Source organism: Passer montanus, unplaced genomic scaffold (assembly GCF_014805655.1).
Source record: "Passer montanus isolate IOZ18808 unplaced genomic scaffold, ASM1480565v1 scaffold182, whole genome shotgun sequence".
Classification (NCBI taxonomy): Eukaryota; Metazoa; Chordata; class Aves; order Passeriformes; family Passeridae; genus Passer; species Passer montanus.
The window spans coordinates 404,800-421,791 of record NW_024365604.1 but is presented as its reverse complement, the minus strand read 5'-3'; the positions used below and the strand labels follow the sequence as shown (position 1 = coordinate 421,791).

The window sequence follows — 16,992 nt, the reverse complement described above, 5'->3', positions numbered from 1 at the left end:
ACTGTGTTGGGAGTTTCAGATACCTCCAGATATAGATGGCAAGAATTATTAGTGCTAGAGATTTTTCCCTGCAATAGTTAATACCAGGCCACTGAAAATATTATATATGCAAAACAAGTTTTGAGTAGCAACATGAAGTACCAAACAGATTATTTTTAATTGAATCAGTTGCAATTTTTTTTTAAATTTACCTACCACCAAATTAAGCAATGCTGGTTTTAAAGTCTTAAAGGACAACTAAACCAAAACATAATTCTCTTCCATGAGGCAGCACACTAAATCTTTTTTACTGTGGTAACATTTGCAATTCCTATAAAGAAACCAAATGTCTATGAAAGTGTGTAACACATTCAGTGGAAAAACATGCACTTGGTCTTTTTCCCCCAAACATTCTTGGCACATAATTTTAAAAAGTGGAAGGTATTGCTTGAAACATAATCCGTAACAAGGGATTAGATGTCCTTAAAGACAGTTGTTGCTTGGAATGCATAAAATGTTTAATGAAGTAAAGTTTAAAAACCTGTTGCCATGAGCCAAAAATACTGGATGTGAAAGCCAGTGATTTAGGGGAGACAGGGGAAGAAGTGATTTGTTCCCCTGATCTGCGTCTTCGACGCCCAGTACCCACACCACTGGTGTAATGCAGCCAGGTACCAATACACTCTGGGCTAGACACACTCAGGGGGCTCTCTTCCTGGAAGTGAGAAAGGGGGCAAAAAACAGCAAAGCATGCAAAGTTAGATTCAACAGAGCCAAATGAACAGAAAAGAAAAAAACCCAATCTGTTTGCATCCTTTTACATACTACCTTTAAAAACTATTAAACAGCAAGAGAAAAGTGTAATAATCCAACATTAGAAAGTTATCAGTTTCACTTTTATCTCTTCAGCCAATGATACCTTTTACTACAACACTTCAATCAAATTTCTAGTAGACTAATATTAGATATGAGAGAAAACATTTGTTATCAATAATTGATTCATAATTTAAAGAATTTTTCATATGTTGGAGACAGAACTTCTGTTACCCTTGACATACTGTTTAATAGTTTTTCCCTTCCTAAGTACATTAAACTTTCCTATTTATTACTTAATAGTTTCCATTTCTAGTCTATAAGCTTATCTGAATGCTATTTTTAAATTTTAAAATTTCCTTTGAGACTTTACAGCTGACTCACTGATAGTAGCACTAAATTGACTGGTAGTAGTTTTCCAAACTTAAAAATGTACTAAAAGTTATCTGATGCTGGACAACTTCTGAAGATTTCAAGGGAGTGTCAGGCTAAGTATCCCCCCATATCTACATCATTATATATCATTAGCAATAACATTCTTTGTAATACAGTTTGCTTCCCATTGTCAATGAGCTTTATATTCTGGTTTTACCACTATAACTCAGCTTTGTTTTCCTTTCATGACTCAGTCACAGTTGCATTCCTTCTGTAAATACTACTGACTAACCCAGATTAAAATTTACATATAATCTCACACCTGACAGTGCCCTTTCAAATTAACGTGACATAGATGAAAACAGAATTACCTTACAGGAGGATAAAAAAAAAAAGGGGGGGGGGGGAAGGAAAAAAAAAAGAAAAAAAAAGTTCAAGGCAGTTGCAGTTTAAGTTGCAGTGACTTTTTAAAATTGCTCCAAAATACTGTTTAGTTTATATATTCCAAACACTAGTTTTGCAGATTTCAGTAGGCCAGATGGAACTTCCTATTTTACTTATAACAAAAATGTGTTTTACAGTGTATGTTTTCTCTAAATTTGCTATTTCTTTCCATCAAAAAGCAAGCTCTGAATGCTGAAACACATCCCATTTTAACATATATTATCTGCACAGTCAAAATTTGGCAAGTTGTTCTTGTGATATCTTGGGAAAGTTAACTTCCATATAATTTATGAAAATGGTTGAAAGTTGAAGTAATAGACTATTAAGCTGTGCATAAGTGAACTCATAGCTAGGAGGGGAATTTGCATGATCATCGCAAAAACAGCTTCTAAAAATAAAAAATATTGATGTTGTGAGCATTTGTTTATGAAAAAACTTTGAAATAGAAAATGTAAGACATTAACATTTATTATGTCTGTTAATTTATGGAAGTCATGTGAAGTTATACAGATATCCTTACAGAAGGGAATCATGCATCCTTTTCTCTCCATACTGCCAATAACCAAGTGATTTCCAAATCTGTAATACTTTTACTGCATACAAACAACTCATTCCCAACAGAGATATAAAAGAAAAAGCTTTTGCTGTGAATCTTCATTTCTGATGGTTTTAAGCAACTGAAAATGAGGCAATAAGAAGCTGTTAGTCTGCTTCTAGCATTAATATCACAGAAGTGCTTCTATGCACCATCTGAATTCCCACTCAACCATCCCAATGGTATCAGTGTACAGCTGTGCATCCCCTCACCTCTGTGACATTAAGCCATATCTGTGAAGCACACCTAGATGTCATGGCTTTCAAGACAGCGAACTAGATTGTTCAAGATGTTACCTACAGAATTCATGAAAAACACCAGCCACTTAAAAAGAAAGCTTCCACTTTATCTTTCTTACCTTCAAAATCTTGACAAGTAGAGTCACTTTCACTCCACATGAAAGTAAATACAGTAGAGATGTCTCACGTCCTGCCCCTCCCCATCCACCCTAATCCCTCTGCTCCCTTTCAGCACAATCACCCTGAAAGTTTGCTCAATTCCCAGTAGTAGCTCTCTTGTAAGGATGAATAGAAAAGCAATGTATGTTAGTTTGTAGATGTAGGTTTAGACTGAAAGAGTCTTCATTTTCAAATATCAACTATTCTAAAATGGCTTAAATAAAAGGAAGTAAGTCTTATCACAGAATAGTAATAATTATTAAAAATATAGCTCTTCGGAGAAATTATTGTTATGGAAGATTTCCCACTGAGGTTCTGTGAGACATATCATGCTGGTTTTGTATAATCAAAAGCAGAATTACATTTGGTTTTGTTTTCTTTAAAGCAAGCAAAAATTAAATGTCTTTGACAGAAATTATCTGGAATACAAACACTTACTTCAACAGAACCAATCTTCCTGGATCTTGGAAGGGGTGACTTTCTGTGTATGTGAATTGGGTCTGATACCATTGGCTTGAACATCACTACTGATCGATCGGTTTCATCTCGTTTAGGAGCGTGCACCTCCTCATCACTATCATTTCTATGAGAGGTTTTTTTTGAGCCTTCATTCTACAGAAAATACATAATTCATTATCAATTTGTCTGCACACCTTCTAACATGTAGACAGAAGTGTCTCTTAAATAAATATTCCGCAAAAAGACAAAACAAGCTGATTTTAAAAATACAAGATGTAAATCACATATTACTGAAAAAACTGTTCTAGACTTTAATTATCTAAATAATAATCTGTTTCTTCTTTTTTCTTCTATTTAGAAGAATTCCAGCCAAGCTTTGTTCTCATTCCTTTCTCAGAATGCAATCATAACTACACTTACCTGACCATATATCTTGGAAAATATCAATCCTTCCTCAACAATATGTATTCATAAACATGCCAAACTACTTTCTTAAATGTGTCTTCCAGTTCCCAGAATATTATTCATGTGACACTCTGATGTTGACATCACTTAGAGTATATTGTATTTATAGTAAAAATTCTGGCAAAGATTCAGAACATCCAAATTATCTGTGTCCTTCACCTCAGTGCCCATTCAAAACAGAAAATACTGGGACTACTTATTTTTACTGCATGTTTTTCTACCAAAAGAAAAACCCACACTTGTATTTTTTACATAACAACTTTAAAGTGTTTATTTTAGGTACATCCATATCCAAAAAACCTAAGTTTTGCTTTACAGAAAGGCATAATTATTACCTCTCTGGAGGCAGGTCTGTATCCATATCCAGATGGTAAATTTTTATCTTCCTCACAGCCTTTAGCTCCTGGACTGAAATGCAGCTCTACGTGAAAACGTTCTTCTGAAGAAAGTTCCTGAAGTAAAATAATAGGTTTATACTTTAAAAAATAGCTCAGCACTACTAATTTCTGAAGATATTTACCCATTTTAAATACCTTATTTGGATCCTCATAGAGCATGATAACAATCTGTGTCATGTAATTGAGTTCATTGACGACATTTAAGTAATCCATAGCTCGTTTCCATTGTTCATCTTTTGATTCCTTATGGAGAAAAAGAAATCAACAAGTAAAACTCAGCTGTTTTCTTTAAAAAGACTGATGACTTCACTTTTCTCCCATTTACACAGGTTTTCATAGTAAAAGTGCAAAGCTCATCATAGTTGGGGAAAATGCAGAGGTACAACGAAAAAACCTAATTATGAACCTCCATGAGTGACTTAAAATTGCTTATCAAATGACTGAAAAGTGAAGAGCAAACTTTTCATATGTTATTTCAGTGTGTCTTTCATGTTTTTTCGCCAACAATGATATATAGACAGAGGCATTGTGTTCAATTCTCCTGATGAGAACTGCTAATATTGCAATAAATTAATTTCAGATAGTATATTGTGAAAAATGTTTTTAGATATCACACTAACAGAGATATCAGCCAAATTGAGTAAACGAAGCTTTCTAGTATATAGAGGAGGTACAACTGTCACATCCCAAACTACTTAAATGAATAGTCACCTTTTTCATGCTGTAGGACAGAAACCATTTAGTAATCCACCATAAAGAAAAATTAAGAGTTTATCAGACTTAAAATTGGAGTGTACCTGTTCTAGCATGTCAAGAGGTTTATAAATGCTTTTGCCATCACTGAGTTTAGTCATCCATTACTGGAAGCAAGTATCTCAATAAGACAATAAGTCAAATGGTATCTTACAAGCAGATAAGTTTGTAGTGCTGCATGTATCTACTCCAAGACCTCAGTTTAAGTAGTTTTCTGAACCTGGAGACTGTGTTTTTCAGTATCAAACACTATCAGATGGAGAACAATACACCACCTTTGTAATATTCTGTAACAGTACAGGAAAGTAAGAAAATTCACTGTACAGGAGGAACTTTGTACTCTATGAGCAGACTTGAAATTAGGTAGGGGCGTCTTGACAATATGTCAATGGTCAAAAATAGTAAGCCAGTGCAAAAGTAAATTCAGGAGAACACTGAATCATAACTTGAGAATAAAAGGTGGAAGAACTATTGGTGACAACAGAAGACAAAAAAGAATAACTGGCCTTTCCACATCTGTTTGTGGTTCTAACACATACAGCCAATGGAACACAGCATTACTTTGATGGAAATTAGCATGCTAATTAATGTGCAATTTGCAATATGTTTCTGCATAAGCAATAGAAAATAAAGTGTTTGAAAAAATGTGATAAATTTCAAAGTCACTTAATGTTTCAATTGATACAGTCAGGCTCCTCTCAAAAATATCAGGGCTTCAACAGAGAAACTTACATCACATAAGGCACCATAACGAAGGGTGGATAACAGAGAGTGGACGTGACTCTCACTGGTGAAATACAGCCGGGTACGAACATGGCGTTCTGGGGACATGACACCCCTGGAGTAGCTTAAAAAAAAGAAAAATGTTATTAGACCATGATAAGATGTGCCCTTATTTTTAAAATAGCTGTAAATAAATAAATAAATTATACTTTCTAACTGCTATAAGCCAAAAAGGTATTTCAAATTTGAAACTTACAGAATAGCTCTAATTTTTAAGGTAATTAGTGTAACCATGTAAAAAAGTGACTGGCTTACAGAGGGTGAAGCTTATTTACAGTGTCATCATCTTGAGTTCTCTGAAGGTCAGAACGAATTTTTCTGACTAGAGGAGTGCAGTAACCTTTGGCAATCTCCAACTTCTCAGCTTTAGAAATACCATATTCCTGTGTAAAAACAAACCGACTTTCAAAATTCAGTTAAAGATTAATATGCCTTCTAATTCAAAGCTTCTATATGAAAGCAAATTAGTCATCTATTAGTTTGCTCTGGCTACAAACAATTTTTTAAACATTTTTACTACATATGATTAGTGATGTAGCTTCAACTAACAAGCAGTTTGCCTTTTTGCTGTTTGACTTGATGCCGACAAAAAGTTTTCCTTCATTAGTTAAAGCAAAGAAGCGGATTTACCTTCTGGTAGGATAAAGCTCCTTTTCTTAACTATAACATCTATGGAATCATTCTGCCTTCTTGTACCATCTCCATCTCCTATCCTGCCCCCAAAATGTTGTGGATTTTTATTTCTTTTTTTCCCTTTCTTTTAACAGTCACTAAAGAGATGTATTTGGGATGTCTGCCTTAGTTTGGAGTAAGCCACCCCAGAGAAGATCTTCCATTTATGTCAAATGATAACACAAATGGTATTTATATACAACTGGAAAATTACTGGTGATATTAGATGTTGTAATAATGAATCTTCTTGTTACGCTAGAGAGCAACACAAGCACTCTTCCTTTGCATTATGTAGGCTATCAAGTTTTCTTTGTTCTCCCTCCAGTATGTGTCCTCAGTTTGACCTGCTCATCTCTAACTTTCTGTTCAAAATTACAGCTTAACAGACCCACACACAACAATGCATTCTAAGCATCACTACTATTTTTTTCTTCCACGTCAAGGAGTTTGAGAGATGGGGAGAGGAAGAACTTCCCTCACATGCTGCATACAGTATGGGTAAACACCTCTGTTACAACACTATTATGTAACTGCAGAGATGCTTGGGGAAAGCTTTAGTCTGTTCTGTCCTGTTATCACAACTCAATTTTCATGACCTGCCACCTCCAAGATTTTAGAGCTGAACAAAGTTTAACAGCCCACAGAGCATGTAAGTTTAACTTGTCCACTTCTGGCCTGAAATTCTGTGAAATTTAATGTCTAGATTGACATCATGGAGTCTTAGCATTTTGAAAAAGCAGAAAGGTCTTTATAAATTAAAATTGTTTAAAATTAGTTAAATTGCATAGATTAGGATGAACATTGTCATTTGGAAAGAGCCCAAAAATGAAATTTCTATAAGCTGTAGAAATTAAATTAAAAGTAATTAAGAAAACATAGTTATCCACAAAGGCAACTGTTAAATCTATGATGAATGGTGAAGATGAACCATTTTATTTTAATACACTGCTGTAAAGGAAGGAGGCATGTTCGCACCCTAAATCTCTAAAAAAATTCATCCTGAACACAGCTTAATTAATTCTGAATCAAATTTTTCTGAAAAAATCCAAATCAGTTTACTACTGAAAAATAAGAGATAATGTTAAAAGCTTCTCCTATTGCAAAATGTGGGAGCTTCAAAAGAAAATGCAAAGTAGACATTTTCACAAAAATTTAAAAATGTATTTATTTTACACTTTCTTTTATTTAATAACTGAGAATGCTTACCTGAGGAATCACAATGTCAGCTAAAGCCTTTGAAAGCCTATATAATTCCATCGTGTTTTCTAATTTTAAGGATCCATTGTGTTGTACATCATATTTTATACAGTCATAAATATCAGGAATTTTGCTAATATCATATCTTCCATTTTTTGTTTTGAAGTCTTTTTCCAACTTGGCCCACCTGCGCAACATCAGTTCTAGAGTTTCACTGTGGTACAGCTGAATATCTGGATAGACATGTATCTCTTATAAATAATTAAGGCCATTCAAGTAACAAAAGGACATTTTAATTACATAGTAGCAACAACTGAATTACAGAGGGATTAAAATAAATTACTATTAAGAAGAAGGGACAATGGGGCATAAAATTATTTTAATGCAGAAAGCATCACAATTACATAGCTCCATTATGATAGTAAAACACATTGCGGCAGAAATGTACCACTGGCCCTTAAATATAAGATGTACCTATATAAATTAGCTTTAGTACCATCAATTTTTCCTACTACTCCTTTGTTGCATGCTGAGTTTCAAATAATTAAGACAAGAATGTCTGCAAACATTGGAATTTCTCAACGCCAAAGAGCCCTTACCTGCAATACAACCACATGTTCCTCACACTTTTTACTTCAAAACTATGCATATGAAATCAGACAGTGAAAGTACTTAATCCATTATTGGTTGACCAATGTTCTGCTAAAAGTGAGTTTAGTGAAGAAGTTACATTACAATTCTCTTTCATGTATATTAACTAGAGAAACTAATACAAGTACAAAAATGTTTCAGTACCTGCAGACTTTGGATCTTCCATTCTCTGCCTGATCTGAGAAGTCAAACTCTGTATCAAGTAATAGACCTTGTCACATGTCTTTACAGGATTTTTAATAATCTGCATTGATTTTATCAGTGAGATGCTCCCAGATGGAGTGAGCTGCAATTTGAGATAAACACAAAATTAACTGAACAGACTAGATTTGAAAAACCTGGTAAGATGGAACATGTCAAAGATACCAAGTACTGGAGAAAAAGTACTCAAGCAGGTTGCTATGAATATTTTTAATAATTTATCAATTATCTATACCTTTGAGGCATTAAGAAAATACATCAAAACATAGTACCATTTACTAGAGATTCAAAGGTAATAAGAAATTCATAGAGCAACTAATTCTATACAGTAAATGTGAATATCTACAAGAATTAATAAAACCATTTATTTTATTCCAAGACAGGAAAATTGGGAAGATGCTTAAAATTTCATATATATACTTAGCAAGCTTCCATATCTTCCTTTCAAGTAACTTCTCTATTCAAAAGCTTACAAAAGTAAATTCTGTTAGAAATGTTGTCGTTAAGCTACATGCCTCACAAAATATTTTTTTTCTCTATAGGAACCAGATTTGCCAGAGTAACTGGTACCTTTAAAAAGGTTTGCCTGTTCCCGTCATAGGTTTTTGTTTCTACAGGACTGCAAGACACAGGCACAAAAAGAAAGCCTTTAAATGCACATATAGGAACAACATATGAGATGTTCTTCAGAATGGGATAAATTATTGAAATGGTAAAAGCTACAAATGATCACCATCAAGGTGAGTGTCCCTAAAACAATACAGTCAATGTATATGTGAGGCTTAGCCTCATTTTTTTTCAGAAAAGTCTGCAGAATTCAAAGTGAACAATGATATCAAACAGTAATTTATACAAAAACCACACAATTATTTGCACTTTCCTCAGTTTCCTGAAATGACTAGAGTAATTTGGATGTGGAAAACTTCTGCTGTCTACCTGACACTAAACAGTTCCTATCTCCCTATTACGATGTAAATCAAGAAATATGTAATGAGAGGAAGGCACAGGAATAAACCCCATACAGTTTTCCCAAATCACAAGTAAATTAAAAAACTTCCACAAATAAATGAACCCCCCAAGTTTTTATTGCTTTATAATCCCAAAGGCCAGTAACTCAGTGATTGAAGAGCACTCTATTAGTTCTAGCTAATTTCAAACCTTATTATATCTATATAACAAACATCAATAAATCCTTGCATTTTCCAATTACTGTTGAATCCACTGCTAGGAGTGGTTTGCATGATATTTTATGTATTTAAATGAATCCACACAGAGTATATACATGCAGGGTATATTATTCTTAAATAATTTGCTCTCAATGCTTTTTCAAAAATAACAGTTTAAGCTTAAGCCTCATTTGAGGATTTATATTTAGTCGTTACACAAGACAGAGTATGAGCAATTGAAAGAGAAAGAAGTTTCTTAACTATAACAAACAATACATTTAAAACGAGGAACAATGACATGATCAGTACTAAGTCAACATAAACTATATTACTATGTGCTAATTTAGCATGTTAATGAGATATTTCATTTCACTGAAAGTATTCTACTGGTTTTCAGTATCTTCGTATTCTAAGTCAAAAAAAAGGCCTTGTAGCAGATTAACGATTGAAACTGCAGTAGGTAGGAAAACGTTTTGTTACACCATACAATGTCAAAGTAAAGATTATAAAAAATTCAAACAATATTACGTCATTTCTTGAATAATTAAAATATTTTAATGGAACAGTGAAAAAAGTTTACAAACGAGATCCCTGTCCACTCCTACTTCAAAGTTTGTAGCTATTCTAATTACTGAAATTGCGGGATGAAATATCTACAGCCACAATTGGTACAGTCACCTTTACACTTCAAACTATTTGCAAGCACGCAAATAATTTTGCAAAACAGACACATAAAATCACTGCTCACTACTTTTGCATAGGAATTTTCATTTTCATAGTTATTTCTTTTATTTAAAGGGAAACTAATCACATGCTAACCTTATCATAGTCATCAGCAGTAAATTCTCTGTCTCTCTGGAGAATTTCATGGAGCCTTGCTTTAACACGATGTTGACAGCTGCTTAAAGAATCACTGTCACTGTCCAACAGACCATTCATATTAGCACTTTTTACCATCTGGACAAGAATAGGAGTCAGCTCTCCCTCTAAGGCCAGTAGTCCCTGAAGCAAACAATATCATTATTCAGGCAAATAGATGAAGATGAAAAAATTAATATCTTAAAAAAAAAAAAGCCCAAAACACTAATTTAAATTCAAGATGGTATCACCTGGCTATAGGTTAGATAAACAGGGGCACAATGGATATACTTACAGAAATGGGTCCCTATACACCTCTAGCTTGCAGGATTGATAAAGATGGTGCAACAGTGATGGTGACATGCCACAGAGAAATGTTCCACAACATCAGCTGTTCAGGTCTTGGATTGTAGGGAGTGCAGGTGCCCTCTACCTGAGGCTGGAAGCAACAGCTGCCTGACTTGTGGGTGACATGCTTTCCTCAAGGACTTGTGTTACCAGAGAGGAGCTATGGGAAGGGTTTAAAACTAAATAGCATCTGGCAGGATAAACAGCAGATAGGTAGGGTCCTCCAGAAACTCTACAGAGGAAAAAACCCAAGCCATGTGAGTCACAGGACAATCAAAGGCCTTGAACAAGAGGTGAATGGAGAATTCCAAAATGAAGAAGGCTGGAAACTTTTGTGGCCTGTGTGGCAATAGAAGGGCTCTGGAATAAAGAAGGAAATGGTGTGGTGTCTCTTCAAGCCTGCTGACCAAGGGAAAGCAGGTCAGATGGCTGAAATGTTTCTGTACAAACACATGCAGCATAGAAACAAATAGAAGAAACAGGAAGTCTGAAGACTTGTAAAGCTTTAAGTTAATTCACATTAGAGAGATACTGTAGAATAGCTCACATGAATGGACTTTTGCTGTAACTAGATGTAGGACCTTTTGGAAGCCAGTTAGATATTACAGTATCATGGTAGGCCTCTATTACAGATCCCCCAATTTAAGAGGGGAAACAGATGAAACATTGTTAACACAAGTGGAGAAAGCCACCTAATTGCAGGCCTTGTTTCCATGAGTACTCTTGGCACTGGATACGTCTATGGCAATATAGCAGGGAACAAGGAACCAAGATCTCTAGAAAATGCCTAGGACAATTCTTTCACAGAGGTTACTGATGAACTGTTGAGCACAGGCATTGCCCTGGACCTGTTACTCACAAGTGTCAGGAAAGTAAAGGTAGATAGCAGTCTCGGTAATTGAAATTTGATATTACCCATGGAGAAGTAAAGAAGACAAATACTTGCAGTAGAGGCCAGTATTTCAAGTGAGCAGACAGTTCACTTGTCAGAGCAGATTGTTCACAGAATCTTATGGAGAAGAGGACAAAAGTGCCTCAGACAGGGCTGTTTAATTAAAAACTGTCTTCATTTGCTCAAAGAACTTCAAATGTTTGGCACATTATTTGAATACTTTTTCACATTGAACTACTCTTTGAAAATACCTTTTTCTAATAAATTGCAAATCTCTCCCAGACTTCAAAAGAAAACACAAACCTGAGAATATCAGAATTTTAGAAATTAAAATACCATTTCACATTGTACCTTTGCAAAAGCTGCTGCAGTCATCTGAACTCGTCCCTCATCAGAAGCATAGATTTTGAGATCATGTCGGTAAGTGCTATGTAATCTAAGTAATCCACATCCAGGAAATCCAGCATAATCTCCTACCAAATAAACATTTTGCTCAAACTCTCATCTTGCACTTGATTATCTTCAAAAGTGATTTATGACACTGGACTGATTTTTTTTTTAAATTATTATGAAAATTTTCTTTTTACCTTGTCCGCCTGGATACATACACCTGAAAGCTCTTCCAAGCTCCTCTGCTTGAACCCTGCCTGCAGGGGTCAACTCTCCTCCCCATTTTAGAACGAGAAGCAGGGATGGCTCATTTCTTCTATTATCTAATTTTACACAGGAGAAAACCTTAGTAATTAAGTATATTGTTAAATTTTTTTCCAAATGAACAAAAAGTATTTGGTCTATGAGAAGCTTCATCAAAGGACCTCTTCAACATTACGAGTCTTTAACAGTATTCTAACATTAAGGACATATTGACCTGATGAACTAAAGATGACAGAGAAAACAGAAGTAATAAAACTATAAAGAGAATATACGTGAAAAATATTTAGCACGAATCTGAAGCAAACAGTAAATCAAGACAGAAATTTATAACAAATTGGATGCTAAACACCCTACAATTTGTAAATGTTTTAAATTTCCAATTGGTAAATGTTTTTAAATTGTTGAGTCAGATTTTCTTACACTGGCTCAAAACACCACTTTGGTGAATCACTGAAGTTTCTTTTCATGTTACTCTTCTGTTGCACAAGAGCAGGGTTAGAAGACAAATTTACTACAGTTTTAGGTGTACAATTCAGCAGATTAAAATACTGTGAATATGTGCTAACTATACATATTTTCAAAACAGAATATTCACTCTTTTTAACATCAAGACACGTTATACCAGTAGTCCGTGACTATTTATATACACATAATATTAAGCAATTAGGTAGAGAAGTAATACAATACCTTCCTCTTCACTGGAAGTCTTAGGGCAGCCATGAGGAAGATACGTTAACTGAACTTTGCGATTTATGCCTGAAAAATGCCCATACCTTAAGCAGGAACAGGGAAAAATGAGAGGGGAAGAGGGAGAGAAACATTTTAAATATCTTCCTCCAAAACTGCTAAAATCCTGTAACAAGATATAATAAATCTCTGTTCGTCAATGATTTGAGTATTTGACCAACATTTATTGAGGCAGTCCTTAGAACAAACAGTAACTCAACAAACACAGAATTAGCAGAAATAAAAACTATGCTATAATGAAACATCTTAAAATACTATCTAATTCTACCTTTTACAACAATGAACATAAAACTGGAACCCCCCATCCCCCACAACAATAAGCAGTATTGGACATGGCACAAGTAATTTATCTATTCAGATCCAAAACTACAGTGGCTACTAGTATCCAGAAACTGGTCTCACAGTGTAGATGGTTACTGGTTTTATAGCCCATTAACTTCTCAAGCAAAACTCAGTATTTAAAACAGTTATTATAAATTTCAATAATAATTGTGTGTTCCCTGATTTTTTAAAATTAAAAATTCCTATTAACATTTTACAGTCTAAGATCCCAGATGTTTAATAAACCTTGAAGCCGTTTTTTTCTGTTGTTTTCTTTGTTTTGTTGGGTATTTGAAGGTTTGGGGCTTTTTACTAAATATTTCAGGCTTAGTATACAAAGACTTATTTATATTGAATCCTCAAAGTTTGCTGTAAGTAGTTAAGTAGTCAAGGAAGTATGGTGATAGTTCTTACTGGTTTTATCAGATGTCATTAGGTCACACTGCAAGAAGCAGATCTTGCTTACAAGCATTTTCATTTTAAAAACATGCAAGAAGACAAAATTTGACATCAATAAAAGTAACCTTCTCTTTTTGAATGTATACTGAGACACTAGATACAGCAGTAAGTTAAATTAAAAAGTTAAGAAGAAAAATACCAGAGTGATGGCTCATTTCAAACATGACATCCTTCTCTTCAAAAACGTTATGCTTCAATTATTATATTATTATGTATTTGATAACATTGCAATCCACACAGTAACTAGTGGACTCAACAACACAGTAACTAGTGGAACAGATATAACTTCATTGCTATGAAGCCTGAAAATTAGACACTTACATTTCTAACACAGTCTTCAGCTGTTCAAGTTTTGCTTTACTTTCTTCAATTTCAGAATCATTGTTTTGCCCAAGTTCTACAAGGAGCTGCCTTGCTATATCAAGTACTTCCTAAAAGAAGGAAACATAGGATTTAATTAAATAAATAGATTTCTACTTTCAAAATATTACAGTAAAAAAATAAAGAAACTTGCCTGCAACTGTTTTGGTTTTTTCAGTTTCAGTTTTCCAGATTTATATCCATCACATTTTTCAAAGAGATCAAAAAATCTTTAAGATAAAAACAATAATTTTAAAATTCCATTAATAAATTAAATTACTACTACTTGAACAGGAGGCTCTTAAAGTGATCTAAAATTAGTATCTTTACAGTATTTGAAAGTCAGGTTAAAATCTGCAGCACAGAGGTCAAACCAAATTTTATTCATATCCCATCACCCCAGAAAGTTTTCCCAATGCATTAGGGAAATAAGAGTACTGAAAATAACTTAGTCAGTCTCTTACTAACTTGCTAAGTATTTAAAAAAAAGATTATATTCTATATATTTGAATTATATACTATTTGAATATGCAGGTATATCAATTCGTAGTCTTCAAGAATCATCTTGAACAGAAGTAGGGACCAAAAACACCAAGTGAGCAGTCCTACTCTTCTTCAGCATGTTCTGAATGCAGGAATCTAGTCCCAGAATAAATAATTCCTTTTTACTGAAACCGAACATAGTTCCAGGTCAATAATGTATGTTTTCTTATGAATGCCAACATAAAGATGGTATCTACCAGAAATTCAGAGTCATTAAACTTTGACAAAAATAACTAGAAAAATTAATATGACATGGCACACAAGAACAGTTATGATAAAAAGCAGAAGTCAGAAGTCATGGTCTAATGGAGAACCAGAAATATTCTCTGCTGCGTTATTTTTAATAAAGACATTTACAGACACGAATGCATTTTCCATAAAATCAAACAGGACAGTTCACAAGGCACAGCATGTATTGAAGGAAATCTGCACAAGTAAGTTGACAGTCCTGTTAGAAAGAGAGGTGCATGCTTGTAATTATTTGCAGTATCTAAAACTGTTAGATTTAGAAGAAAACAAAACAAAAAGCAACTTGCAATTTTGCAATTCCTAGTTAATTCACTGCTTAGCCCCAAAATCCTATACTCTAAAATATGGGAAATAACTTTTACCAAGATTCTATTTACCTCTGATGTTTTACTTCCATTTTCATTTTTTGCTTTGGTGTTCGATCCCCATGGCGTATTACAGCTATAACACATCTAAGCTCCATCCTGAAATTTCAAGGGTTGCATTTCACAAGTCTGTACACAAGTGTGCCTTTTATTCAATATTAAACCAACTACAATCAAGACAATTGACAAAGTTGTAGTCATCTGACATAACTACAGAAGTGATGGAAGCATATGCAAGAATATAAGGTTAACTCAAAATGATGTAAGGTTTATATAAAATATAAATACTGATTTTAAGACTTAAGTAACTATAGAGTATCTATTTTAAGTAGTTTTTAAAATAATGATTTTGAGGATCATTAAATGAGAGAGCATGTTTATTAGAAGCACATATTAAGTTGGTGCTGGAACAATGATTAGCAGTGGAAGCTATGCATAAAAGACGCTAAACTATAACATCTGCTGTTCTATACTCAGCTTGACTAAGGGTGAGAAACTCTGACTGCTGATACAGCAATTGTGATTCCTTCCTTGTTTTCAGCACACAAAACAAGCATTCACAGACCAATGTGGGCACACCTTGCAAAGAGAAAAAAAGATTCTCACAAAAGTTACATTGGGAGTTTGCACAATTCAGGTGTAGCTACTATTTTCTTACATTGTTCCAGAGGTGGTTGGCACAATAGGAATGTCTTCAGCTTCTAAAGGAATTGACCATGGTATTTGAAATTGGGGAGCAAGTTCTCTCATTATGATATTTCTAAAATAGGAGTTAAAAATAAAAAACCAAATCAAGTAAGTTTAAAGCACAGCTTATACAACCCATGCAAACTCCAAACAGATTATATATATATGCATTTTTATTAAGGTAGTTTTAGAGTACTAGCAGCCATGAATGTATAGACACATATTTTTCTTTTAATTGCATAATAAAGACCACTTAATAATTTAGAGCTATTACAACTGCTACAGGAGCATTAGACTACTGGCCCTGTATTTGTAACAAACTTCAGCTTTTCAACTCCAGTTCCTAAAAGAGTTCCTTGGATAGGAATTATTCATGTTCATTTATATATGCAGACAATTGTCTTTGCTGTCTAAGTAGAAGTGCCTAATAATCACCACGCCATTCTCATCAAAGAGTTAACTGCTATCTTTCACCAGTAATTTCTCAAAAGCTTCTGTGATAAAACTGGAAAAATAGGCACAGTCTCTCATTGTAACTATAAAATGACAATGCAGTCTCCACCTCAAGAAGGATGGTACATATAATGTTCTGTTTCACAAGTATTTCATCAAAATACACTGAACTTCAGACTAATAGCTACATAAGAAGCAGTAACGTGGATGGGAAAAAAAGGTCCATCTTAAAGAAGAATAAGCCAAAATATAATTGCTAAAAATCTTGAAAAAATTTGCAAAATCCTTCAAATAGTAAGATCCCAGACCATTAGATTGCGCAAAATTCTGGCTGTATCTCATCAGTGTAATCTTACTATAAAGCCAGTCACAATGTGTTTTAGCCTACTTTGAGGACTCTTTTGTATAGAGTTCTATACCCAATTCTCTATGATACCTCATTATACTTTTTTTTGCCTCCAGCGGCAGAGATAAGATGGTACGATAGAAGGCGCCATGATTCTATTTCAGTTGGTTTTACAGGTATGTAACCCATGAATATACAAGTATACACCAGCTTCAGATCAAGGACAATGTACAGCAATTTGGACACATTAAACAGCAGCAATTACAACCATGCAGCAGTGCTTCACAACTTGAAAAGATCTCAGCTACCTTTAAGAACTTAATCTTGATTTCAAAATACTTATTCAGTTAGCTATAAGCAC

The 16,992-nt window shown here is 34.1% G+C and overlaps 1 protein-coding gene across 19 annotated transcripts in view; it reads right to left on the bottom strand.

The window, feature by feature from the left end:
• PPIP5K2 (diphosphoinositol pentakisphosphate kinase 2) overlaps nt 1-16,992 on the bottom strand; it is a 52,341-nt gene that overhangs the window by 14,092 nt on the left and 21,257 nt on the right. For 12 of the 19 annotated variants that reach the window (XR_005627133.1, XR_005627135.1, XR_005627134.1 and 9 more), the window contains 16 exons: nt 15,804-15,905; nt 15,158-15,244; nt 14,143-14,218; nt 13,950-14,059; nt 12,789-12,874; nt 12,035-12,160; nt 11,799-11,920; nt 10,169-10,351; nt 8,127-8,268; nt 7,341-7,564; nt 5,718-5,845; nt 5,412-5,526; nt 4,062-4,169; nt 3,864-3,980; nt 3,043-3,216; nt 521-694 (listed from right to left, as the gene is read on the bottom strand). Coding sequence is in view for 12 of the 19 variants with exons in the window: in XM_039705655.1 (XP_039561589.1) it covers nt 521-694; nt 3,043-3,216; nt 3,864-3,980; nt 4,062-4,169; nt 5,412-5,526; nt 5,718-5,845; nt 7,341-7,564; nt 8,127-8,268; nt 10,169-10,351; nt 11,799-11,920; nt 12,035-12,160; nt 12,789-12,874; nt 13,950-14,059; nt 14,143-14,218; nt 15,158-15,244; nt 15,804-15,905 (2,074 nt within the window). In the remaining 7 variants the exon portion in view is untranslated. The other 7 variants (XR_005627137.1, XR_005627138.1, XM_039705657.1 and 4 more) reach the window with 3 other exon arrangements.